We start from the raw sequence: 26,725 nt of genomic DNA on the forward strand, positions 1-26,725 counted from the left end.
CTGCTTCACAGCTCCAGGGACCTGGGTTCGATTCCCGGCTTGGGTTAATGTCTGTGTGGAGTTTGCACATTCTCCTCGTGTCTGCGTGGGTTTCCTCCGGGTGCTCCGGTTTCCTCCCACAGTCCGGGTTAGGTTAGATGTGCGGGTTAGGTTGATTGGCCATGCTAAAATTGCCCCTTAGTGTACTGAGATGTGTAGGTTCGAGGGATTAGCGGGTTAATATGTAAGGGGGCAGGGCCTGGGTGGGATTGTGGTCGGTGCAGACTCGATGGGCCAAATGGCCTCTTTCTGCACTGTAGGGTTTCTATGATTTCTTTCTATGATTAAGGGGAATTTCACAGTAACTTCATTGCAGTGTTCATGTAAGCCTTACTTGTGACTGAATGATTCCACCAGTTCACACAATGACAACCTCAGAGCGGCCGAGTCCTCCAGCCGGTGGAGGCGCTGCAGGGCGGGGGCCGGGGAGCGCGCCTGACGTCAGCGCTCGCCCCCCCTCCCCTCCCCTTGCGGGCGGCGGTAACGCGTGCCCGTGCCCGCGCTCTCCTCACTATGTTATCGAATGCTAAAGATGGCGGATTTCCTGCCGTCCCGCTCCTTGTTGGCCGCTTGTTTTCCGAGCTGCGTCCTCACCCAGCGAGAGGCCGAGCAGCTCCGCAAGAGCAAGCAGATCGACGAGCTTATCTCCCGGGATAAGACCTACGTGCGGCGGCTGGTGAAAATCCTGCTGCTGGGGGCCGGCGAGAGCGGCAAGAGCACTTTCCTCAAGCAGATGCGAATTATTCACGGCCAGGACTTCGACCAGAAGGCCAAGGAGGAGTTCAGGGGGACCATCTACAGCAACATCCTGAAGGGGATCCGCGTGCTGGTGGACGCCCGGGAGAAGCTCCGCATCCCCTGGGGGGACCCCGGCAACCAGCAGAACGGCGAGGTGCTGATGGGTTTCGACACCAGGGCGTTGACCGGGGCGGCCGTAGGCCTCATGGAGACGCGGGTTTTCCTCACGTACTTGCCGGCCATCCGATCGCTGTGGGCGGACAGCGGTATCCAGAACGCTTACGACAGACGCAGGGAGTTCCAGCTGGTGAGTAACCGAGCCGGGGGGGGGGGGGGGGGGGAGAAGGGGCCGCGGGGCTTTCCAAAGCCTCCCTCCCCAAACCACCCCCAACCCTGGGGAAAGGAACGAGAAAGCAGCGGCTTCCTGGAGGGTGTGTTCCGAGTTGCAGCTTTGGGCGGGTGGAGGAGAACTTTTCTGGTTAACTCAAATAAACTTTACAAACGAAAGCATCCTTCAGTTGGGATTTTTTTTTACGACGTTTAGGTTCTTCCATTTAGAAATCCACTCCACATTATTGTCAAACTTTTTTTAAAAATTCGAAATTATTTTCAGTTAGCATCTCCCTAATTTTAGTTGGACGGGCAGGCTTGACTATACACAACATACGCGCGTTTATTGGTACACGGTGTCTAAAGGTCGAAATTATCTTGGATTTCATTAAACATTAAATCTTTCGAGGCTCGAACAGAATTCTTTCTTCAATCCTGCCGTGGAAAACGTTCGCGATAAAATTAAACACAATCCTGAAAGTCACCAGATTTTTCAGAGGGGACTTTCCAAGTTCTGTGGCTAATGTTATGTTAACTACAAGCTAGCTTTTTGTGTTTTGTTTTGACTAACATTAAGAAATTGTAAAGGTGTACCCATCAATTGAGGAAAAATGACTGACCTAAAAGATATTTGTCTACTTGTAAATTTTATTTGATCTCCCTGGAGGACAAATGTTTAAAATAGTAAGTCTGTTTAAAGTAAAGCTTAATTTTGACTTTAAAATCAGAGCTTGGCACATTTATTCTAAACAGCATTTTCCTTGCTAGAACTTTGAGCTAGATGCTTTGAATCAGTGTGCTGTTTAATTTTTTTCAATAATTTAAAAAATATCTTGATTTAGTCTGTTAATTTGGAAAATTTAGTGTAAATTTGTCCCTCAGAGACGAATGGACAGTACACATTTTTCCAATCTGTAAGCAAACTGACATGCAACATATTTTGAAATTATGAAAATCAGTACTTTGCGCATTACGTAGTTTGGGTAGATCTGATGATTTCAAAGGGGTTTCTTTCGTGTAGGTAGATATAATTAGCAAATGTAGCGAGAGAGGAAGTGAAATCAAAAATAAGTTAAATAATTTAGGACTAACTTTGCTCTGAATTGCCTGACTTAAATTACTACTTTTTTCCTACAATCCTACTGCAAAACTGGTACATTAGAATTCACAAAGTGATTTTCCTATATCCGTCACTGTAAACTGCAATTTTCTACTTGCGTAGGTACTTTTTAATTGCAAATTTCATCAGCTGGGCGTGTGGGTGGGCTTGGTGAAGCATATTTCTGTAACCACTGACAAAACTGTCGCTTTATGATTAATTGATGGGTGCAATTCACTGAGATGACATAGCATGTGTCTTTTTTTCCTATTCTGAATTTGCATGTGGTCAAAACCTGATGGATTTAACAAAGGTGAGTGAATTGGAATCTCAGGCAATGCAGGAATATGAATTCCTCCCTTCTGGTGGTGAGCCAATTGCATCCACAGTTTGAACTGGAGGTACATCCTTTTTGGAATAATTTTATTGAAGTTTGCAGGCTGTATGACATGAAACTCTGCTAAAACGAGTTCTTTTAACCCAAACCAAAGAGACTTTGATTTTGATGCAACTCTCATTCTTCAGATGAAACTGTATTTAAACTTAATTGGGAAATTTATAGATAATTGTAAATGGATTTAGTTATTACGATTTTATTGGTCAGGTAATTTGTAATATCATCTAGTCCTTGCGTATCGATCAGTTGTAAAGTTAATTGTTCTTGAACAATCTTGTAATAGACTGTAAATATCTAACGTGACACTTAAAATTTGTTAGGATTTGAAACAATGTCATGAAATGAAAATGTTAGGTGAACCATTCATATATTGATTCATTGTATTGGGGTACTAATGTCTATATTTTGCTAATTCTTTTGAGGGGAATATGGAAACAATGTTTATTTTCTATTGCAATGCCAAATAATTCAGCTGAAGAGCCATTTGTTATGGAGAAATGCAGGACATTGAATTCCGGCATTCTGGGTGAAGGAGGCAGCATGGCTGAAGCAAGAAGAGTCCGGGAAAGGTGAAAGCAAAGCCTTTTTGAAAGCTTTGTAATAATTGGCTATATATTATTCAAGTACTAAAATATAGACTCTAGTTGATGATCAGCACGAAAGACAGACCAGAAGTTTTAAGGCAAGCAATAAATAGATGATTTTACTGCTGACATGCACAGTTACATAAAAATGGATAGATTCTACAATGGACCTACATTTCAGAAAATTCAAGATTTATGAACCTTATCAAATTTTGTCTTGGGTTCAATAAAATTTAGCAATCAATTAAAATCCTTTTGAACAATTAAAACTCATTTATGCCGAGATGTAAAATTCATAGTACCTGTAATTAGCATCCACATCCAACAAATGCAACAAATAAAAATGACAGGAAATTTATCTTGGTCACTCTCGGTCTTTGTCCATCCCACCAACCTGCTGCCTTCCTGTCTGCCCATCCACCCCTCCCTCCCCACCCCCGCTGCCCTGTCTCCCCTCCCTCCCCACCCCCGCTGCCACTTCCCCCCAGCCTCTCCACCCCTGCTGCCCCTACTCCTCCCCCAACGTGACTGCCCTTTCTCCCCTTCCTCCCCGACCCTTGCTGCCCCTTGACACTCCCCCCAATCCTGCCCCTTTTCCCTCCTCACTCCTGCCCCTTCTCCCCTCCCTCTCCCACCCCTGCTGTCCCTCCCTCCCCCGCCCCTGCTGTCCCTCCCTCCCCCACCCCTGCTGTCCCTCCCTCCCCCACCCCTGCTGTCCCTCCCTCCCCCACCCCTGCTGTCCCTCCTTCCCCCACCCCTGCTGTCCCTCCCTCCCCCACCCCTGCTGTCCCTCCCTCCCCCACCCCTGCTGTCCCTCCCTCCCCCACCCCTGCTGTCCCTCCCTCCCCCACCCCTGCTGTCCCTCCCTCCCCCACCCCTGCTGTCCCTCCCTCCCCCACCCCTGCTGTCCCTCCCTCCCCCACCCCTGCTGTCCCTCCCTCCCCCACCCCTGCTGTCCCTCCCTCCCCCACCCCTGCTGTCCCTCCCTCCCCCACCCCTGCTGTCCCGTCCCTCCCCCACCCCTGCTGTCCCGTCCCTCCCCCACCCCTGCTGTCCCGTCCCTCCCCCACCCCTGCTGTCCCGTCCCTCCCCCACCCCTGCTGTCCCGTCCCTCCCCCACCCCTGCTGTCCCGTCCCTCCCCCACCCCTGCTGTCCCGTCCCTCCCCCACCCCTGCTGTCCCGTCCCTCCCCCACCCCTGCTGTCCCGTCCCTCCCCCACCCCTGCTGTCCCGTCCCTCCCCCACCCCTGCTGTCCCGTCCCTCCCCCACCCCTGCTGTCCCGTCCCTCCCCCACCCCTGCTGTCCCGTCCCTCCCCCACCCCTGCTGTCCCGTCCCTCCCCCACCCCTGCTGTCCCGTCCCTCCCCCACCCCTGCTGTCCCGTCCCTCCCCCACCCCTGCTGTCCCGTCCCTCCCCCACCCCTGCTGTCCCGTCCCTCCCCCACCCCTGCTGTCCCGTCCCTCCCCCACCCCTGCTGTCCCGTCCCTCCCCCACCCCTGCTGTCCCGTCCCTCCCCCACCCCTGCTGTCCCGTCCCTCCCCCACCCCTGCTGTCCCGTCCCTCCCCCACCCCTGCTGTCCCGTCCCTCCCCCACCCCTGCTGTCCCGTCCCTCCCCCACCCCTGCTGTCCCGTCCCTCCCCCACCCCTGCTGTCCCGTCCCTCCCCCACCCCTGCTGTCCCGTCCCTCCCCCACCCCTGCTGTCCCGTCCCTCCCCCACCCCTGCTGTCCCGTCCCTCCCCCACCCCTGCTGTCCCGTCCCTCCCCCACCCCTGCTGTCCCGTCCCTCCCCCACCCCTGCTGTCCCGTCCCTCCCCCACCCCTGCTGTCCCGTCCCTCCCCCACCCCTGCTGTCCCGTCCCTCCCCCACCCCTGCTGTCCCGTCCCTCCCCCCTCCCCACCCCTGCTGCCCCTCCCCACTCCTGCTGCCCCTCCCTCCCTCCTCCCCACCCCCGCCGCCCCTTTGTCCCTCCATCCCTGCCGCCCTTTGTCCCTCCCTCCCCCACCCCTGCCGCCCTTTGTCACTCCCTCCCCCACCCCTGCCGCCCTTTGTCACTCCCTCCCCCACCCCTGCCGCCCTTTTGTCCCTCCCTTCCCCACCCCCGCCGCCAGTTTATCCCTCCCCACCCCCGCCGCCCCTTTGTCCCTCCCCCCCCACCCCTGCCGTCCCATTATCCCTCCCCCCCCACTTCTGCCGTCCCCTCCCCCAACCCCTGCCGTCCCATTATCCCTCCCCCCCCACCCCTGCCGTCCCATTTTCCCTCCCCCCCCACCCCTGCCGTCCCATTATCCCTCCCCCCCACCCCTGCCGTCCCATTATCCCTCCCCCCCACCCCTGCCGTCCCATTATCCCTCCCCCCCACCCCTGCCGTCCCATTATCCCTCCCCCCCACCCCTGCCGTCCCATTATCCCTACCCCCCACCCCTGCCGTCCCATTATCCCTCCCCCCCCCCCACCCCTGCCGTCCCATTATCCCTCCCCCCCACCCCTGCCGTCCCATTATCCCTCCCCCCCCAGCCCTGCCGTCCCCTCCCCCCCCGCCCCTGCCCTCCCCTCCCCCCCGCCCCTGCCCTCCCCTCCCCCCCCGCCCCTGCCCTGCCCTCCCCCCCCGCCCCTGCCCTCCCCTCCCCCCCGCCCCTGCCCTCCCCCCCTGCCCTCCCCTCCCCCCTGCCCTCCCCTCCCCTCCCCCCTCGCCCCTGCCCTCCCCTCCCCCCCGCCCCTCCCCTCCCCCCGCCCCTCCCCTCCCCCCCGCCCCTCCCCTCCCCCCCGCCCTTGCCCTCCCCTCCCCCCCGCCCCTGCCCTCCCCTCCCCCCCCGCCCCTGCCCTCCCCTCCCCACCCGCCCCTGCCCTCCCCTCCCCCCCCCGCCCCTGCCCTCCCCCTCCCCCCCGCCCCTGCCCTCCCCTCCCCCCCCGCCCCTGCCCGCCCCTGCCCTCCCCTCCCCCCCGCCCCTCCCCTCCCCCCCCCGCCCCTGCCCTCCCCCCCCGCCCCTGCCCTCCCCTCCCCCCTGCCCTCCCCTCCCCCCCCGCCCCTGCCCTCCCCTCCCCCCCCGCCCCTGCCCTCCCCTCCCCCCCCGCCCCTGCCCTCCCCTCCCCCCCGCCCCTGCCCTCCCCTCCCCCCCCGCCCCTGCCCTCCCCTCCCCCCCCGCCCCTGCCCTCCCCTCCCCCCCCCGCCCCTGCCCTCCCCTCCCCCCCCCGCCCCTGCCCTCCCCTCCCCCCCCCGCCCCTGCCCTCCCCTCCCCCCCCGCCCCTGCCCTCCCCTCCCCTCCCCCCCCGCCCCTGCCCTCCCCTCCCCCCTCCCCTCCCCCCCCCGCCCCTGCCCTCCCCTCCCCCCCCGCCCCTGCCCTCCCCTCCCCCCCGCCCCTGCCCTCCCCTCCCCCCCGCCCCTGCCCTCCCCTCCCCCCCGCCCCTGCCCTCCCCTCCCCCCCGCCCCTGCCCTCCCCTCCCCCCCCGCCCCTGCCCTCCCCTCCCCCCCTGCCCTCCCCTCCCCCCCCGCCCCTGCCCTCCCCTCCCCCCCCGCCCCTGCCCTCCCCTCCCCCCCCGCCCCTGCCCTCCCCTCCCCCCCCGCCCCTGCCCTCCCCTCCCCCCCCGCCCCTGCCCTCCCCTCCCCCCCCCCGCCCCTGCCCTCCCCTCCCCCCCCGCCCCTGCCCTCCCCTCCCCCCCCGCCCCTGCCCTCCCCTCCCCCCCCGCCCCTGCCCTCCCCTCCCCCCCCGCCCCTGCCCTCCCCTCCCCCCCCGCCCCTGCCCTCCCCTCCCCCCCGCCCCTGCCCTCCCCTCCCCCCCCGCCCCTGCCCTCCCCTCCCCCCCCGCCCCTGCCCTCCCCTCCCCCCGCCCCTCCCCTCCCCTCCCCCCGCCCCTGCCCTCCCCTCCCCCCGCCCCTGCCCTCCCCTCCCCCCGCCCCTGCCCTCCCCTCCCCCCCCGCCCCTGCCCTCCCCTCCCGCCCCTGCCCTCCCCTCCCCCCCCGCCCCTGCCCTCCCCTCCCCCCCCGCCCCTGCCCTCCCCTCCCCCCCCGCCCCTGCCCTCCCCTCCCCCCCCGCCCCTGCCCTCCCCTCCCCCCCCGCCCCTGCCCTCCCCTCCCCCCCGCCCCTGCCCTCCCCTCCCCCCCCCGCCCCTGCCCTCCCCTCCCCCCCCGCCCCTGGCCCTCCCCTCCCCCCCCGCCCCAGATTGTTGCCTGAGTTTTGGCTCTCTTGAACCAAAATACCAATCAAAAATTGTACTCTGGGAGTTTCATAACTTTTTGTCGAAGATGTTTCATGCTTTGAGATTGGAAATTCAACTTGATTGTAATCAGTCCATTCATGAATTGAATCCTCCTGCTCAACTGCAAATTAATGCTTTTCAATTCATATATTGCTCGATCCTGACTACTACTTGTAATATGGCAGAAAATCTTGAATTAGGTTGGTAGCTGACTAATTTGTTGAACATTTTGTGTACAGTACGACTGATTTAAGAGCTTTCTTTCGGACAAAGGAGTGTTTCTATATTTTAAAATGATATGTTTTTTTGACATCTTAGAATAGTGGGTGCCAGAATCCCAAGGCACTTTCAGAGTAGGAAGGCACTATTTTAAGGATACCCAAGAAGAAAGAAGGAGCTTTTAAAATTTAACTGAAATGCTACCTCTTTAAAGCAAAAGATACAGTTGCTATCGTTCATTGAGTTGAATGTGCTACTTGATGACGTCTAGAGAGTTTCAAACTGGGGAATTCCTAGGTTTTAGAATCATAGAAACCCTACAGTGCAGAAGGAGGCCATTTGGCCCATCGAGTCTGCACCGACCACAATCCCAACCAGGCCCTACCCTCATATCCCTACATATTTCACCCGCTAATCTCTCTAATCTACACATCTCAGGACACTATGGGACAATTTTAACATGGCCAATCAGCCTAACCCACACATGTTTGGACTGTGGGAGGAAACCGGAGTACCCGGAGGAAACCCACGCAGACACTAGGAGAATGTGCAAACTCCACACAGACAGTGACCTAAGCCGGGAATCGAACCCAGGTCCCTGGAGCTGTGAAGCAGCAGTGCTAGCCACTGCTACCGTGCCGCCCCATTGTCCGTTTTGTCCGTGCCGTTTTGTCCGATGCTTTATTCTTAGCTGATTTCAGTTCGGGCAACTGAGAGGCACTATGCTTGCCTCATTAATCCAGGGTGGGGGTGCAGACAGTGAGGAAATTAATTTATGGTACCCACTCTGATTTGGTTTGAAAGTATCCATATATAGGACAATATCTGCCTCGCATTTTGAAGTATTCCACTGTTGAATAGCCTGCCAGCTTGGAATTGCCCATTTAGTTGAGGCACAAGAAGGCTGGGGTACCTGTGACACGGTAACTGAGCATGAATCACTGTCATGGAGAGCAGGGAAGAAAGGAGAATAAAAATTAGAGCAAATGTACACAATGTCTACAGGTTTTGAGTCTACTTTTCAAAACGTTGATTCCTATTTACTTGAAGGAGTATTTACTTTGATAGCTTGAAATTCTTCCATATGTAGTCACAAGTCCGTGGTAGCTTTTCTGTACTAATTTTAAAGGATATATCTGCATCCATAGTAAAATAATTCATAGTTTTAAATATTCAAGCTTGGAAGAGAGCAAAAATAATTTGGATATATTTGCTTCATGGAAATTTAGGTTTTGTACTTTTGGGAAAGCTGATAGAGGTTTGCAGGGAAAATATGGTTAAGGAGGACATTAATTATTGTGTTAGGAAAACAGAGGTAGTTTTAAGGGATTTAGATTTGTAGTGGTAAACATTAGGAATAAGCTATAGTTTTGAGTGTTTAATTTAATGTTTCTGTGCTTGGAAAGATAAAATTGATAGGTTCATGTTGGACAAAGGTGTTTGTATGTGTGGGGGTTGGGTCAATAGCTTCGAGAGGGCTATGTTGTGAAGAGTAAATAGAAGTAGGAGTTATTTGCTTAGCAACTGGAGGCCCTTGGGTAAAAAAGCTTTTTAGTTTTAGTTGGATATATTGCAGTTGGAGACAGGACACTGGGGAGTGAATATCTCTCAACTCTGCCAGGAGAAGCTGGACAGGACAAAGGAGTTGTAATAATGCCAGCTTCCTAAGGAACAAGAACAGGGAAGTGGAACAGAAAGAATGTTTAAGACTACTGGAGTTAAGAGAACAGAGACCAAGGTATTGTTCAGAAGCATTTGAAGAGCAAACAAAGGGTTCTGAGTTGGAGACAATTGCAGTAATCAGATTTAAAGTGGGGCAGGAGACTTCAGTGGTAACTGAAACATCTGATGCCATTTTAATAAGAATCTGGGAATTGAGAGTTAAAGCAATTGTGAACAGTTTGCACAGCAGTCAAGACAAGGAAATCCTAAAAGGGGTTGGTGTAAAATTATGGATTGGATTTGCTGTTGAGCAGAAGCTTTGTTTAAACAGGTCATTTGGAAAACCTGGTCTGGATTTCAGAATGCAAACCTCAAGAGCATTGTTATCAGAGAAATGTGTTTTTGGGAGTTTGAAAACACTCTTGACACAATCATCTGGGGGGATTCTGAGGAGAAAGCCGCAAACTCTAACTTGGATTCAAGTATTTTTCCACAGTCATCTTGTTTGCTTAAAATGGAACTTTGTGTTAATGAGACCATTGTAGCTTAAGATATACTTTGAAATCTGTGTTAATCCTAAAACCCATGTGTAATTGTTAAGATAGAGGGGGAATAAAGGTGTGCCATAACCCATTTTTTTCATGTTTAACAAAGGTTTTTTCTTGTTAAAACTAATTCCCTCTGTTCCTCCACTTTTTTTTTTAAAAAGCAGAAGTTAGTCTTTTGAGTCACGGTCCCATTCTGGGATCTTCTCGTTCAGTTATAACATCAACTGGGATTGTAACAATTGGAACAGTAAGATGCAGCAGTTGAAAAATTTTAGTCATTGCTGTCACCAGTTTCATCACTTCCCTCTTTGACTGGCAGTGTTCCTGAGATGAGTAATAATGGAGGAGGGTTTTTTTGTTCAGAACACAATGTTGTTAACTGATTTCCTGCTTGCTGCCAAGTCAATAAAACAAAATTTAATCATTGTACTTTAAGTGTTCTTCAGTTTCAAATAAGTTTGGACTTGTCGGAATTGTAGCAGTTTACATTTACAAATAAGCATTTTCTGTTTGTATAAAAAGTCAATTAAGGGGCTAAGATGTAAGCATATTGAAACCCCTGTGTATAGGATAGTGACAAACCCCCATCAAGAAACTAGTTTCTTCTGATTTCAGAAGCCCATGTTGGTTTTTGTATTGATGCCTTGGGGTAAAACTATTATTATTAAAAAATGTGTTTCTTGAAATAAAAATATCTTCAGTGGTACTTCTACTTTTTGTTTCTACATTTCACTTGATTCTTTATTCCCTTTGCTTTAGTTCTTTGAGGTGCATTGCTGCACTGCAATTTTCTTTAGCTCTGTTTATCAGTTTAATATTTTCTCAGCTTTTTCCCTGTTTTCTCTCCTTCCAATTTGATACTGAACCCTGGTTTGCTAATTTGATACCTTAACAAGTAACTGGATGATTTTGTCTGAGAATCATTGAATCATACAGCACAGAATGAGACAATTTAACTCATCATGCCTGTGTCAGCTGTTTGAAAGAGCAATCCAATTAATCCCACCCAACTCAGCCCTGGAAATTTTTCCTCGAGTAGTTATTCAATTCCCTTTTGAAAATTGCAGTTGAATTGTCACAATTTCAGGCACTGCATTCTATGGATTATAAATGTATTTCAAACCCTTGATTTGACGTGGAATTTCTGGAGCATTTGACACAATGGTTTTGCCACATTTCTTGCAATTTTGTATTTTTATGACTCACCTTCCCTCTTCTGTTGAAAGAAAAATAGGATTCTTGATTTGGCAAACTATTTAGAGTATAGACACTCAAATCAGCTGATTCATGATCTTCAGACATTTCTGAGAGTCCAACACTAGATTTTACAGAACTTGGGTGTTGGTCTGCAGGGACAGGTACATGAAAATATGTTGTTTCATTGGATAATAGAATCTGGGTGCATGGTTCTGTCTTGAGGTCTGTGAACTGGTTTGAATCCAGCATAGACAAATAGAAGTCTTGAGCCATTACTGTCTGCAGGGGTTCACTGTGACATAAATTCAGGAAGTCTCAATCCAGTGCATTTGTGATGAAGATGCTTATTTTTAATGAAAAAACACGCCGGGAGACAAAAACAAAAATGCTGGAAAATCTCAGTAGGTCTGACAGCATCTGTGGAGAGAGAATAAGGCCAGCGTTTTGAGTCTGGAAGACCCTTTGTCAGAGTGCTTTTTTTTCTCGCTAGAACATTGCAAAAGGCCAAAGACGGACATGTGGACAGGAGAGCAGGATGGTGTGTTGAAGTGGCAAGCGACAGGAAGGTCTGGGTCCTGTTTGTGGACGGACCAAAGGCGTTCAGCAAAACGGTCACCCAGTCTACATTTGGTCTGTCTGATGTAGAGTAGACTGCATTGGGTACAGCGAATGTAATAGACCAAATTGAAAGAGGTGCATGTGAAACACTGCTTCACCTGAAAGGGGTGTTTAGGACCTGGGATGGTGAACAGCGAGGAGGTAAAGGGGCAGGTGTTGCACCTTCTACGATTGCATGGGAAGGTGCTGTGGGCAGGGGGTGAGGTGTTGGGTGTGACAGAGGAGTGGGCCAGGATGTCCCAGAGAGAACGGTCCCTGCGGAATGCTGACAGTGGGAGTGAGGAGAAGATATGTTGAGTAGTGGCATCATGCTGGAGTTGGCGGAAATGGTGTAGGATGATCCTTTGAATGTGGAGGTTGGTGGGGCGTAAAGTGAAGACAAGGGGGAGCCTATCCTGGTTCTGGGAGGGTGGGAAGAGGGGTGGGAGCGGTGGCTTGGAGGATGGGTCAGACGCGGTTGAGAGTCCTGTCAACCACAGTGGGTGAAAAATACGATTGAGGAAGAAGGAAGACATATCGGCAGCGCTATTTTGGAAAGTGGCATCATCTGAACAGATGCGGTGAAGGAATGGGATGGAGTCCTTACAGGATGTGGGGTGTGAAGAGCTGTAGTCAAGGTAGTTGTGGGAGTAGATGGGCTTGTAATGGATACTGGTGGAAAGTTTGTCACCAGAAATGGGGACAGAGAGGTCAAGGAAGGGAAGAGAACTGTCAGAGATGGACCATGTGAAGGTGATAGAGGGGTGGAAATTGGAAGCAAATCGGAGACAGTTGATATGGGATCTGAAAAATATCAGTAATATTTGGGGCTGACTAAGATGCATTGCTGCTACTTAATAGTGTTGAGTTTTATTTCACATTGCTCAGTGTTTAATATTGGCACTGGCTGTTTTACCTAAACAGGTCTCTTGGTTATAATTAGTTGAACTGGTCATGGGGCAGGATGCAGAAGGAACAAAAAGAGATAATCCATGGATATGCATTTGGAATCTTTGTCACTCATCCTTATTATCTGATAGTTCTGGTACATATTTGATTTTTGGAATCACCAAATGACAGTGTATCTATCATTTAATGTAGTTTGTACAAATTACAGTGCAGTGTAATCTTGAAAACATGCCATACATAAAATAGTTCAGGCACGTTGGTTACAACTGCAAACCAGAATGGGCACTGTTTATTTCAAAGAATAAAAGTTATTTTCATTCTTGGCTTTAATTAACTGCAACATGCAAAAACTTTTAGCAGTTGGAGTGAAATAAGCAAATATTTAGACCAATGCAATGACTGAGTTGGTCTGACGTTCTTTTGTTTGACTTGGGAAACTCACTGACACTTCGTGAAAATGGTGTGAATTAACTCACAAAACTCAAATAATGGTATGAGTTGTATTCTTTCTGTCTACAGTTGAAGAAAGCCAGAATATTTGAATTTCAGTTTCTTTATCAAGAATAGTAAATGGATATTGCAGTGCTTTTTTAATTTGGAATAATAACATTGATTTTTAAAAAAAAACATAATTTCTAAATAGTGCTTCCATTGAGATTGCAAATATCATGTCCCTCATAGTTAGCCTGTGATCTAAAACTGATTTTATTGGGCTCAGTAGTAACACTGCTGCCTCAAAGTGCCAGGGACTCTGGTTCGATTCCTGGCTTGGGTCACTGTGAGGAGTCTGCACGTTCTCCCTGTATCTGTGTGGGTTTCCTCCCACAGTCCAAAAGATATGCTGATTAGGTGCATTGGCCGTGCTAAATTCTCCCTCAGTGTATCCGAACAGGCACTGGAGTGTGGCGACTAGGGGATTTTCACAGTAACTTCATTGCAATGTTAATGTAAGCCTACTTGTGACGAATAAATAAACTTTTAAAAATTATTGTCCCATGTATTAGTATACAGTGAAAAGTATTGTTTCTTGCACGCTATACAGACAAAGCATACTTTTCATAGAGAAGGAAACGAGAGAGTGCAGAATGTAGTGTTACAGTCATAGCTAGGGTGTAGTGAAAGATCAACTTAGCGCAAGGTAGGTCCATTCAAAAGTCTGATGGTAGGCAAGAAGCTGTTCTTGAGTCGGTTGGTATGTGACCTCAGACTTTTGTATCTTTTCCCCAACGGAAGATGGTGGAAGAAAGTACGTCTGAGGTGCATGGGGTCCTTAATTATGCTGGCGGCTTTTCCAAGGCAGCGGGAAGTGTAGACAGTCAATGGATGGGAGGCTGGTTTGCGTGCTGGACTGGGCTTCATTCATGACCCTTTGTAGTTTCTTGCATGCTTGGGCAGAGCAGGAGCCATACCAAGCTATGATACAACCAGAAGGAATGCTTTCTATGGTGCATCCATAGACGTTGGTGAGAGTCGTAGCTGACGAGCCAAATTTCCTTAGCCTTCTGAGAAAGTAGAGGCATTGGTGGGCTTTCTTAACTATAGTTTCGGCATGGGGGGGACCAGGACAGGTTGTTGGTGATCTGGACACCTAAAAAGCTGGTTGCTGGCATACCTTTTCTGGATAAAAGCATTTTATAGTAAATAACTAGATTATTTTGAAGAAAGTGTGTATAAGATTAGTGAATTTGAGTTGGGGTGGACAGATCCAGGCACTCTGCCAAAGAATGATAGATTATAAGTTATCAGTTCCCCATGCAGTAAATTTCAGAATTATAGCTGCCATTCCCTAAAGGAACCAAAAGGCGGTCCTGGCATACTTTATGCAGTTGGACACCTGAACAGCTCCTACAAGTAACTGTCCACAGGACAATATTGTTACAAGTCTGGAGGAATGCTTTATAGTCATTTTTTTTTTAGCTGTACACAATTATTTACCAATTCAGAAGTAGGGATGGAAGGGTCAGTATACTTGCATTATTTTGATCTATCATAAGAGGGAGGAATTTGGTGTTAAGGCCATAAAAATTCTGATATTGCATAGTTATTAAAGTACATTGCCTTTTCAAAGCTGGATTCTTGCACTTTCGATTCCAACATAATCCTAACGTGAAAGACTTGCTTTGAAATCAGAAGTAATTCATTATGATAAGCAGAATCATTAATATTGTGATTTTTGTTTTGCAGCATCAGGAAAGCAAATTGATTAACGAAGTTCAGTTCTAATTCTGACCATGAAACTAAACTTTCTGTAGATATGCTAGTAAAAATACACTGTTAGGATACATTGACATAGTGATTTTTTAAAATATTGCTTGTTCAAATCTGAGAGTTGTAAAATGATCAGAAATGAAGTGCCAGAAATATGACTGGAAACCTTAAATGAACTTGAATTCCTCAATTACATTTGTGGTCCATTTCAATACTTCTGAATTTGTTTACCAGATACCTTATGGCGTACAGCTGCAAGTTGGAGAAAGGAATATTGCTAGTAGCCACTCCAGTGCTACTTTGCATTGCATCATACAGCAAGGAGACGCCACTGCTGAGTTTCCATTGCTTATGTGATTTCTGCTCTTGCTGACGTGTTTTACACCAGTTTATGCAGCTGCATCAAAATTTATTACGTTTTAAAGTTGCTCAGGAAGTAGAATATGTGGATAGTTATATTTAGAATTTATGCAAAGTGATTGTAAAGAAGTTTGTGTAAGCAAGTTTTATTGAATAATCTTTCTTCCTATGAATACATTTAAATATATTTGGGATGTCACTTGCAATTGTTGTAAAGGCATGGAATTTCCTGAGGAAGAATGGTGATATTACATGCTTGCAAATATTTATTTGCATGGAGACAATGGTACACTTCGTTGTCCTACAGGAACTTTATTTCAGGTGTTAAGGTGTAAATCATAACCTGGCTAGTGGACAAATGCGTTATGTTTCCTACAGCTTATGGTAGCCACATTCGTATCCAAGCAATTTGTTTGCTTGACAGAGTGGCCAGTGTGCCCAAGAAACTTTTGAAAACAATGGAGGGAATCTCTGTACTTTCTCTTTCTATTTGTCACTCCAGGTACCCCACCCCAGTTTTGTTATTGACAGAATGATTGGAGAAGGAGAAATGGTGGTCTAGTTATCATGTATATTGTTGGGGAGCTGAACGGAGCTGAAGTACACAGCGGTCTTATTTTCACCTCTGGATTAGGATTGAATGATATGTGCCAAAGAAACTACTCTCGGCTATGGAGAGCTGAACTGGGGCTCATTTATACCGTGGTATTTTATTGCAGGAGCACTTAGCTGAAGGCAGTAGTGCTGTCTCAAAGGACAATGACAAATGCAGTAATTGTACCTCAATGAGGTACAAACAGCTGCTTGAACTACCTGAAATAGTCATGTGCTGAAGCAAGTTTCTTTGTAATTGGCATCTATCTTAATGGTGTTTGCCCACTATCAGCAGCTGTCCAGGATAAGTGGGAACAGTGCAAGTAGTGGGGAGCTGTAGCTCCTGTAGCACGCAGCCATGTTGAGCACATATCTCTATGGTTTTTCTTATTCCTGTAACATTTAATTTGATTTATTATTGTCACATATATTAGTATACAGTGAAAAGTATTGTTTCTTGCACACTATCCAGACAAAGCATACCGTTCATAGAGAAGGAAAGGAGAGAGTGCAGAATGTAGTGTTACAGTCATAGCTAGGATGTTGAGAAAGATCAATTTAGTGCAAGGTAGGTCCATTCAAAAGTCGGATGGCAACAGGGAAGAAGCTGTTCTTGAGTAGGTTCGTACGTGACCTCAGACTTTTGTATCTTTTTCCTGTACTCTGTCTCATCATTGTTTGAGATCCGACCCACTATGGTGGTGTCATCAGCAAACTTGAAAATCGAGTTGGAGCGGAATTTGACCACGTGTCATGACATAGTCATACTATACATAGGAGTATAGTAGGGGGCTGAGAACACAGCCTTGTGGGGCACCGGTGTTGAAGATGATCTTGGAGGAGGTATTGTTGCCTATCCTTAATTACTGTGGTCAGTGGGTTAGGAAGTTCAGGATCCAGCTGCAGAGGGAGGAACTGAGGCCCAGGCCACAGAGTTTGGAGGTGAGTTTCATAGGAATAATGGTGTTGAAGGCTGAGCTGTAGTCAATAAATAAGAGTCTGACATAGGTGTCTTTGTTATCTAGATGTTCCAGGGTTGAGTGCATGGCCAGGGAGATGGCGTTTGCTGTGGACCTGATGCGGCAGTAGGCGAACTGTAGTGAATCCAGGCAATTTATGATCTTCCACTTGATGTACCAGATTTGACCATTTGTTGTGCTGAGCTAGCATATCTGAGGTGGAACAATGAGGTCTCTAGTAACTTCTTAGCCTCTTTCCAATGGAGAATTCCAAGGGGGGTCAGTTTAGGACAGAGTTGAGGAGGAACTACTTCTCTCAGGGTGGTGAATCTCTGGCATTCTCTGCCCACTGAAGTGGTGGAGGCTACCTCGTTGAATATGGATAGATGGATTCCTGATTGGTAAGGGAATTAGGGGTTATGGGGAGCAGGTGGGTAAGTGGAACTGATCCACTTCAGATCAGCCATGATCTTACTGAATGGCGGGGCAGGCTCGAGGGGCTAGATGGCCTACTCCTGCTCCTATTTTTTATGTTCTTATGTTCTTATGAATGTGATGGGGGAGGGGTAGGAATAAAATACATTTGCAGAGATCCCTGCTGCTGATTGCTTTTTGTGAATTATTCAAAAATTGTTGGAGGGTGTCAGGGCAGCATCAACCTTGGCTGTGAACACTCCTTTGATTCAATAACCTGCAAAAGGGTTGCTGCTATCTGTGGAAACTATCTGTGTGTTGGAGCCTTGAAACTGATTGAAAGATTATTGGTCCCCTCGCTATTTTGTGTAGTATTTATACGTGAATAGGAATCTTTTGATTCTGTGAGGATGTATTCAGCGGTAATAATGCTGTTGCTCTAAAATATTTTATTCTCCAGCCTGCAGTAGCCCCTAACTTGAATGCCCCATTTGTTTAAATGCAAAATACTGTAAGTTCTGGAAATCTGAAATTAAAAACAAAATGTTGGTAATACTCAGGTGTGGTGGTATCCGTGGAGAGAGAAATAGAGTCCGTGCTTCTGGTTTGTGGCCTTTCATCTGAGTTTTGATGAAAGGTCATAGGCCTGAAATGTTAACTCTTGTTTTTCTGCCACCAGACTTGCTGAGCATTTCCAACAGTTTCTGGTTTTATACCCAGTGTGTTTGTTGTGGTTCTGGATTGCTGGTGCATGTGTATATTTTTTGAATTCTCAACAAGGAAAGGCTTTTTAATAAATGGAAGCTACTTTGATAAGCTGTGAACAGATTTATCGGGGTTGTATTATACCAGCTTCCTGCTGGATAAGATTCCTGGCGAAATCACTGGCTGAACCCGTTGCATTTTTTTGATACTTTGGTTCTGATTTGGAGCATTTTAAAAAAAATGCATTTTTGCAAATAAAAATGTTCACTACCACATAGTACAAAACATGCTGAGAGGTCTCAAAACTTGTGTTAATCATCAAAGTCAAATTACATAAGGTCTAGAGGAAATTTGAGATTTTCCAAATCATGCGGTATTTTGATAGGGCGAATAAGGGGAGCCTGCATACATGTGATTGACTGCTGTCTTTTTGTGTTGTATGATTCTGTGATTGTCATTGGTCTCCACTCATTACACTGCATTTGTAAAATTCATTTGATTTGATCAAATAACACTTCATGTGGCACGTGATGCATGTCAAATTAATAATTGTAACACTGGCTAATTCAAGATTTTTCTCAAGACTTTATTGAAGTCTTGCCATAAATAAAGATTTCCACAATTTTTGCAGTGTGGAAAGCAGTTGACTCCAAAGATGTGTGGGTTAGGTTGATTGGCCATGCTAAATTGACCCTGAGTGCTAGGGGGGTTAGCAAGGTAAAAACATGGCGTTGCGGGAATAGGGCCTGGGTAGGATTGTTGTCAGGTGCAGGCCCAATGGGCCGAATGGCCTCCTTTTGCACTGTAGGGATTCTGTGACTTTTGGCATGGTAAGGGGAAAAAAAGACCGAGTGTATTTATCTTGCAACGTCAAATCAAAAGCTGATATCCTAAATAAAATAAACGTTACAGGGCAGTAACATCAAAGCTTTATCCTCATTGAAACTTGATGCAAATCACAGTGGAATTGATAGTTTCCTGACTAGCATGCAAACAGTATTTTTCATGGTAGGTGGGGTTCCAATCAATAACTTGCAATAATTAAGTTTTCACCAGAATGCATCTCTACAACAGTCCTGAGTGGTGATGTAAACCCAACTACTCTGAATGAAAGCTGGTACAAACAAAATTAGGCCATTTAAGAATATTCTAGGATGGAAAATAGAGCATATTTATTTTAACGTATTTGTAACACTAGTTTTAGAGGATGTTCAATTTATCAGTAAATCAACACATTCTGATGTGATGAATCTGGGAGATGTCATCTCATTTCGAGGGACTGACGAGGGCTGATGTGATGCCTTTAATTCATCAGTGTGCTATTAATCACCATTTCTTCCACTACCAAGAGAGTGATTCACAAAAGTGCTTCACTCATGTGGATGCCCAAGTACTTTCTGCAGACATTGTCAGCAACTTTGAAGACAAATCTAGAATTGTACTGTTATGCATTTCCTAGAGCATTGTACACTTTCAATGCTCTATACTTTAAAAGTCTTTTGATAAACTTGAATGCAGTGATTGGCAGAACAGGTTTGAGCGGTTTAGCAGTATATGTTCCTATATTGGTCATGACACTAGTTTTCTAACTTAATTTTATGTACTTAAATATTTGGACTGTTGAAGGCAGTGGGTATTTTTGCTTCATCATGGAAGCAGCCTTTTGCTAACTTTCCAGAGGGATTAACTCGAATATTAAAAGTAATTTTTGAAAGCGGTTTTTAAAGTTGAAATTTGTGGGTGGCTACAAAGAATTCGGACAAGAATAAAGAATGTAGCTGCCCATTGTGAGCAATATTTTAAAAAATATATATAATTGTACAAAATTTACTTGCTTTCTCAGGCCTTGATAATCAAGTGCCACATAACTTGCCTAATTGATTACATCCCACTCCCTTACTTGGATAATATTTGTTGAGGTTGGGATCATTCTTGGTCAGGCTGGATGAAATTGCTTTATGCACAGCCCTGCAGGAAATTGGGAAAGCGACTGAAGCCATTGTGTAAGCTTGGGGAGTGGTGGATATTGAGTCGTGTATATTTGTACTTGGATATTTCCTCTGTCCTAAATGCAACTGCTTGTAAAAAGGTCTTAAATTATTTTAAAGCTTTTCCCTTTGATTTGCTTCCATCCCTTCCTTCTATCTGAATGAGTTGAGAGTAAACTTCATTGAAAGACAAAATTTGTCAGCACTTAATGAGCATAAAGCTTTGAGTTGCTTTGCATTTCAACATTTGGAAATTTGCTCCCGTTTGTATGAAACTTTACTTGCCTCTCCTGTTCGAGTTGTGTTTGACCACTGATGTACTTAATGCACCTTGTGCACTACAGACTAAGCTTTTGAGTAGGTTAACAAGGAAATGGACCGCAGGTATAATCTCTGCAATTTATCAGAATGTGGGAATACATCCTGATTTCAAAGCTATGTTGAAGTTCCATTATTCAGGTTCTGACGTTTGCTTGCTACATTTTGGATTTTTGCTACAAGAGGGACTATCATTTCATCAAAAATAAAATATTTGGCATGTTGTGAGGAAGACTTATTTAGATTTTTGACTAAGTGTTTCTAGGTTGTAAAATTTCAAATCACTCATTTTGACAGCAGTGTACATTAAATCAATTGCATAGTCCCTGTGTTGCTCTGAATTGATTCTTATGTGTATTTGTTGAAAAACTGCAAAATGGCATACAAATAAAGTGCTGAAAATTCACAGCTGTGCAGCCAGCATCTGTAAGGGGGTAAGGCAGAGTATTGAACTTGGGCTAATGCAAAAGCAAAATACTGTGGATGCTGCAGAATCCAAAATAAAAACATAACATGCAAAAATACTCAGTCAGCGTCTGTGGAGATGTTAACTCTGTTTCTCTCCACAGATGCTGTCTGGCCTGAGTATTTCCAGCATTGTATGTTGTTTTGTGTTAAATTTTAGTTGGCGATCATCTAATGAAATATGATAGGGCAGTTATGCTTCCTGTCCTGTAAATGCTTTGTGAAATGTCCAGATAGGCTGCCACATACTTGAGCATTCCACATTGAAAATTATAGTCTTGGCAGACCACCAAAAGTGCTAACTTGTCAGTAATTGGCAGTATTGACGTTTCTGCCATCAATGAGATTAAAAAGAACTTGATGTAGTAGAAACAAGTTTAACTTGTCTTATCCTGCTGCAAATAATTGATGCCACGTTCTCTTCTCATCTGAAAGTATTTGTATATGATGTAAAATCTTGTGAATCCTGCTTTGCTTGTCAATGACACTATGAAGTCTTGTGGAAGCCTTTTTTCAATTAAGTTTATTAATCTTTCTGATAGTTTCATCAATGATTTGAAAGTAAATTATTGGTGCGTTGCAGTGTGAAGAATAGTAATTTTGTAATACTTCAGATTCACTCATTAATCTTCGAAATCCAAACCACATATAGGTGACATTTGGTAAATTTAGTAAATAAGTAATCATAATTTGTAAAAGAAAGGAGTTTCTTTGGTGTCTCTTTGCCTCTCAGCCAGCCCGGCCATATAAATTGTTCATTTGTCAGTTTGTGCCTCTGGTACTTTGCTGTTTTAGAAAAACACGGTGGCACAGTGGTTAGCACTGCTGCCTCGCAGCGCCAGGGACCCGGGTTCGATACCCAGCTTGGTTAACTGTCTGTATGGAGTTTGCATGTTCCCCCCATGTCTGCGTGGGTTTCCATTGGGTGTTCTGGTTTCCTCCCACAGTCCGAAAGACTTGCTGGTTAGGTGCATTGACCCCGAACAGCCGTCGGAGTGTGGCGACTCGGGGACTTTCACAGTAACTTCATTGCAATGTTAATGTAAGCCTTAAGTAAACTTTAAAATAAAATTGGTTGCTAGTTTGATTGCACTCCTGGATCAATTTTCTGATTGTGAAACGCATTTGGGCATGGTATAATGTTTATTCTGTGCGTGTCCAATCAAGAAACGGTGATTAAGTATCATCAGACCTGTGTGTTTATTGCTTAATTTAAGGAGAGAAATAAGGAGTTCCACAATTTTTGAGATGTAGAAAGATCAAGTTGGACTGCAACAAGTCTTTTGATTTTAGCATGGTGAGGGGGAAAAGGACGAGGTGCGTGTATTTTTATAGCTTAGGAGGGACAAAAGAAGGAACTTCAAAGCAATAGCTGATATGAGGCTGTAAGTGAAAGTCTCAAAAATGACAAGCTTGTTTTCTTGTATCCTGTTGAAAGGCAGGAAAGTTTAAGCCAAACCCTTAGTTTCAGGATCAGTATTCAAGTTTTGGCAGGCTTGGGCTTTGTGAAGAGATTAGTTAAATTGTAGACGTTTCGGGCACATTTTAACACACCATGTCCAACCAGGCTGAAAAAGAACAATTCAGCCTTTGGATTGGAGCCTCGTAGGTTGTAGCACTTCAAGTATATATCCAAATATATTTTAAGTACGATGGGGAGTTCTGCCTTGACCACTCTTTCAGGCAGTCCCCTCTGAATACTAGGTTGGGGTTGGTGGTTGAGAAAGATTTTTTAACTCTAGAGAAATTGAGCTACTTGTCAATTTTAGCAAGGAGGAAATTCCTTAACTGAGGCAATAGTAAGGACAAGAATGTTTGATGGAGCTGTCAAAAGATCTGATCGTTATTGGACTTAGGAGAAGTATGAATTAATGCAAAAATCCAAGCTTTTAATTTAATTTGCAAGGCATGGAATAGATTAAGACGTAATAATTTGGCCATTAGATTACAATAAAATGGTGGGTGGGTGGCAGGGAGGTTAGCACTGCTGCCTCATAGCGCCACGGACCCAGGTTCAATTCTGGCCTTGGGTGACTATGCAGAGTTTGTACGTTCTCCCGGTGTCAGTGTGGGATTCCTCCAGGTGCTCCAATTTCCTCCTCAGTCCAAAGACGTAGGTGAATTGGCCATGTTTAATTGCCCCTTAGTGTCCAAAGATGTGTTGGTTAGGGAGATTAACCATGGTAAATACACGGTTATAGATATATGGCCTGGGTAGGATGCTCTTTCACTGGGTCAGTGCAGACTTGATGGGCTGAATGGCCTCTTTTTGCACTGTAGGGATTCTATGGCTCTATTCTGAGTGCCCAATAGTTGATGAATTAATCTCATGTTCTTCAGAAGGGTGGGAATTTACGCAACATGCAATGGAAATCTTGCTGCTGCTTCATCAGTGTACCAGTTTGGATTGGTTGAGTTGGTCACTGGTGAGATAGCATGGTGATGTTCAAAAGTAGAAAGCTTCTGAAGTTTGATCCTTTCTCAGAGAACAAGTATCTAGTCTCCGCCTATGATGGCAGGTACAAGCTTAAATATTGATTTGAGCAATCCTAGTGGAAGTATCAGTTTTTTGCAATTGTTTTATTTTTGGAGGTTAGTCTGCCTGTTATAACTGATTTGGAGCACAATATTATGATTAAGTTCCTTCCCGTGCTTTCAATTACACAACATGAAGTGTTTGTCTAAATTGCTTTGGGTTTTTGAAATAAATTGTAACGGTTTCTTTATTTCTCGGAATATAATTGCATTTCTCTGAGCCTGATATGGTTATAAAGTGGATGATTCTACAGTAAACAAGACTGTTTTTAAAAAGCATAGGGCTAGCCTGATTAGTATGACAAGGAAACTAAAATCTAAAATTAACTGGTACAATCGCTTGCTGTCATACGAATGGATATTTTCTCGATGTACTTGGATATACACTCAGATTTGTCTTGCTTTTAATGGTATTTGTGTTGCATGTTACACTGTGTTGCTATAAACACCAAATTGGCTTTAATGAAGTTTTATAAGCCTATTAATATATGTAAAGCACAAATTTAACACTGCAGTATAGTGCAAGATTTTAGTGATGTGTAGTTTCCAAATAAATTACATGACTTCAATTATATATGAAGCATTTAGGGAAGTAGTTCAGATGTGGCTGTTGTTTTTAAAAAGGACTTAAAAGCTGTTATTTTTTATTATGTTTTAAATAGGGGTGCTGAAAAGCTGGGATTGAGACTCGGTGCTGGGCATTTTGAGTTGCTCAGAAATAATCGATCAATTAAATTCTTTGCTAAAGAAAAAGTCAGTGTAAACCAGACAATTTTCGCAGAAAAATATTTTCTGTGATGAAAACTTAACACGATGTGTGCAAAACATTTTTTTCCAGAATTATAAATGAATGTGAATTTTCGAGTTTGAAGGAATAAAAGTAGCAACATTTGAAAGTGAAAATTTCTGAAAGTATGGCTTGTTTTCAGTGAAAATATAAGAATTCAGTGCAGTGGCTTTTGTGTTTCACAAAAGCACTGAAAATTAAGAACAAAATCGACCAATTTTACACTTGTTAATTCTGTACCAACAAAGCTATATAAATCCTCAATCGTCTTCAATAAAACACAATCAGTGGAACACTAAATGAAATGCCCGTGCAAAACAGTCTGGGTTCCTTCTAGCGGCACTCTGAATTGAAGAGAAATTTTTAATGTTATTTTGCATTGTTCCAAACAACATTTTAGTAATAAACTTATATTGTAAATGCACTCAAATCTGCAACTTGGTTGTTTGGATTGGCCTGTTTAATACATTACAATGCACATTAAAAATCTGCTGATGACCATGAAACCATTGCCAATTGTCGGAAAACCAATCTGGTTCACTCATGTCCTTTAGGGAACGAAATCTGCAGTCCTTACCCAGTCTGGCCTACATGTGATTCCAGAGCCCACAGCAATGTGGTTGACTCTCAACTGCCCTCTGAGATGGCTGAGCGAGACACTCAGTTTAAGGGCGACTAGGGATGGACAATAAATGTCGGCCTTACCAGTGACGCCCATATCCCATGAATGGATTAAAAAAGTAAATTACATTCTGTATTCTGCTGCTTGTTGTATTCAATGTATCATTGCAAGAAAAAAACCTGGCTCTGATATTATAATAAGTGTGATTGGAATTTTAAGCTTTTCTTGAAGTACTCAATAGTAGGCTAATTTACTGATTCTGTGGTGCAAGTTGTTAAGCGGAATGCAAATTTCATACTAATATGTCAATGGACTCATCATTTTTTTTCTCTTTATATTTGTCTTTCCTAAATGCTACATCCCTGCTGAAATGTAAAATCTATTTTGGACAGATGTTTTTGTATATAACCGCAAGTTTGGGGTTTCCAGCAGTTTGATACTGTATTGGTAATCAGTACAGTACTGCATTGCATTGTCTGGTGACTTTGCTTGTCTCTTGTCTTGCACTGGATTTAAGATTGGCCAAATTAGACTTTTGGATTCTATAAAAATTCAATTTATTCTTTGTCCTTTGTTTTTCAAATGACTGGACTTTGTTATATTGATAAACCACAGCTGGGATATATTTATTTTGCCTAGTAGCTAATGCAAAACCAGTAGGAACCAAATAAGTGGTGGCATTGACCTAAACAACGTTTTGGAAATTACTTTATTAGACTTTGGAACTAGTTCATTCCAGGTTGCTATTATGATTCTAGCTATTAAAGTCTTACACAGGCCTCTGTAATTGGGTAGATTAATTATTTTCCACACTAAAGTTTACCTATTAGTTTTATATAGTTACCTTGCATGTTCTCAAATTTCTACAATGGTGTGCTATTGTAAATGCTACTTTGTCTAAATTTTTTGTGGAAAGGGGATTGAAGTTTATCGAAACATACGTAATTGATAGCTGCTTTTCACATTTCAGAATAACTGCATTTCTGCATATGTCCCAATTGGTTGCAAATTTAGATGCTTTTAAAAGAAACGTCTGTTAGGGTTACAATGAGACTTGTGTAGTCAGTATTTTAAATCCAGAAGGATGGATTATGTGGCCTTACTGTACTGTATATTTTCAGGCACATCAGAAGTGAGATTTAGAGGTTTGACCTGCCACTTGAGCTGTAGTATGGCCTACTTCATTTCACACATCACAATTTTTGTCGCACATTTCTCCAGGTGAATAAATGTTTGCAAGGCAATTAACACCAAAACTTATTGTAGTTTGAGGAATTTGTTCAGCAAAATAATTGGCAACTGCCTGCATAAGATTTCCAAGTTTTTGAGAAATCTGATGCACTGCTTTAGAAATGCAAATCTATTCTTGTTCCATTTGAAAACTGGATCTATATTAGTCCTCCTTGCACTTTAAAAAAATGTTTTTTTATTTTTTGTGGGTATTACGAGCCCGGCCAACACTCATTGTCCATCCCTAATTGCCCTTGAGGGGGTGTTGGTGAAATGCCTTTTTGAACCACTACAATTCCTGTGGTATACACATTGCTGTTAGGAAGTGGCTGATAAGCTGAGTGGACACAGAAGAGTCGCATGTTGGTCAGACTAGGTGAGGATGGCAGATTTCCTTCCTGAAAGGACATTAGTGAACCAGATGGATTTTTAAGATAATCAACAGTGGTTTCATGGTCGTCATTTGGCTTTTAATTCCAGATGGTTATTGAATTCAAATTCCACCATCTGCTGTAGTGGGATTTGAGTCTGGATCCCCAGAGTATTTCTTTGGGTCACTGGGTTACTAGTCCATTGATACCACTATACATCATAGGACCTTGGTTCTCAGTATGAAGTTTGAATTGGAATTCTCATTAGTTCACTTGCACCTCAACTTTGCTGACAACAGATCCTGGAGTTATGATTTAGGATTTGTCCATTAATATAGCACATACCTTTCCAAATCAAAAGCCCCACAAAATTCAGTCAGTACGAACTGAAAGCAGTGCAAAATGGTGTGTGGGGGGGGTCTGATTTCAGCTCATGAATCAGTAGAAGACTGCATAGTTTTTTAAATACTCAAAACACAAGTACAGACTTTGATTTTGTTCTCGATGTAGTCAAGTGAGTTAGTCAAGATATCCATGTACTTTATGTTCATCAAAACATAGTGATCATCGTGGAGATAAATCTTCATAAACTCTTTCCTCCTTTCGTAAACCACCAACTAGAGCGTTCGAATTATACAAATTAAGTATTTAGT

The 26,725-nt window shown here is 45.2% G+C and overlaps 1 protein-coding gene across 1 annotated transcript in view; it reads left to right on the plus strand.

Moving 5' to 3' along the window:
• The first annotated feature begins 503 nt into the window (after positions 1-503).
• gna13a (guanine nucleotide binding protein (G protein), alpha 13a) overlaps positions 504-26,725 on the plus strand; it is an 83,656-nt gene continuing 57,434 nt past the window's right edge. Inside the window, exon 1 of the mRNA XM_078225585.1 lies at positions 504-1,084. Within this exon, the coding sequence (XP_078081711.1) occupies positions 563-1,084 (522 nt within the window). The 5' untranslated portion in view covers positions 504-562. The remainder of the gene's footprint in view (positions 1,085-26,725) is intronic.

The sequence above is a fragment of the Mustelus asterias genome, chromosome 12, assembly GCF_964213995.1.
Source record: "Mustelus asterias chromosome 12, sMusAst1.hap1.1, whole genome shotgun sequence".
Taxonomy (NCBI): Eukaryota; Metazoa; Chordata; class Chondrichthyes; order Carcharhiniformes; family Triakidae; genus Mustelus; species Mustelus asterias.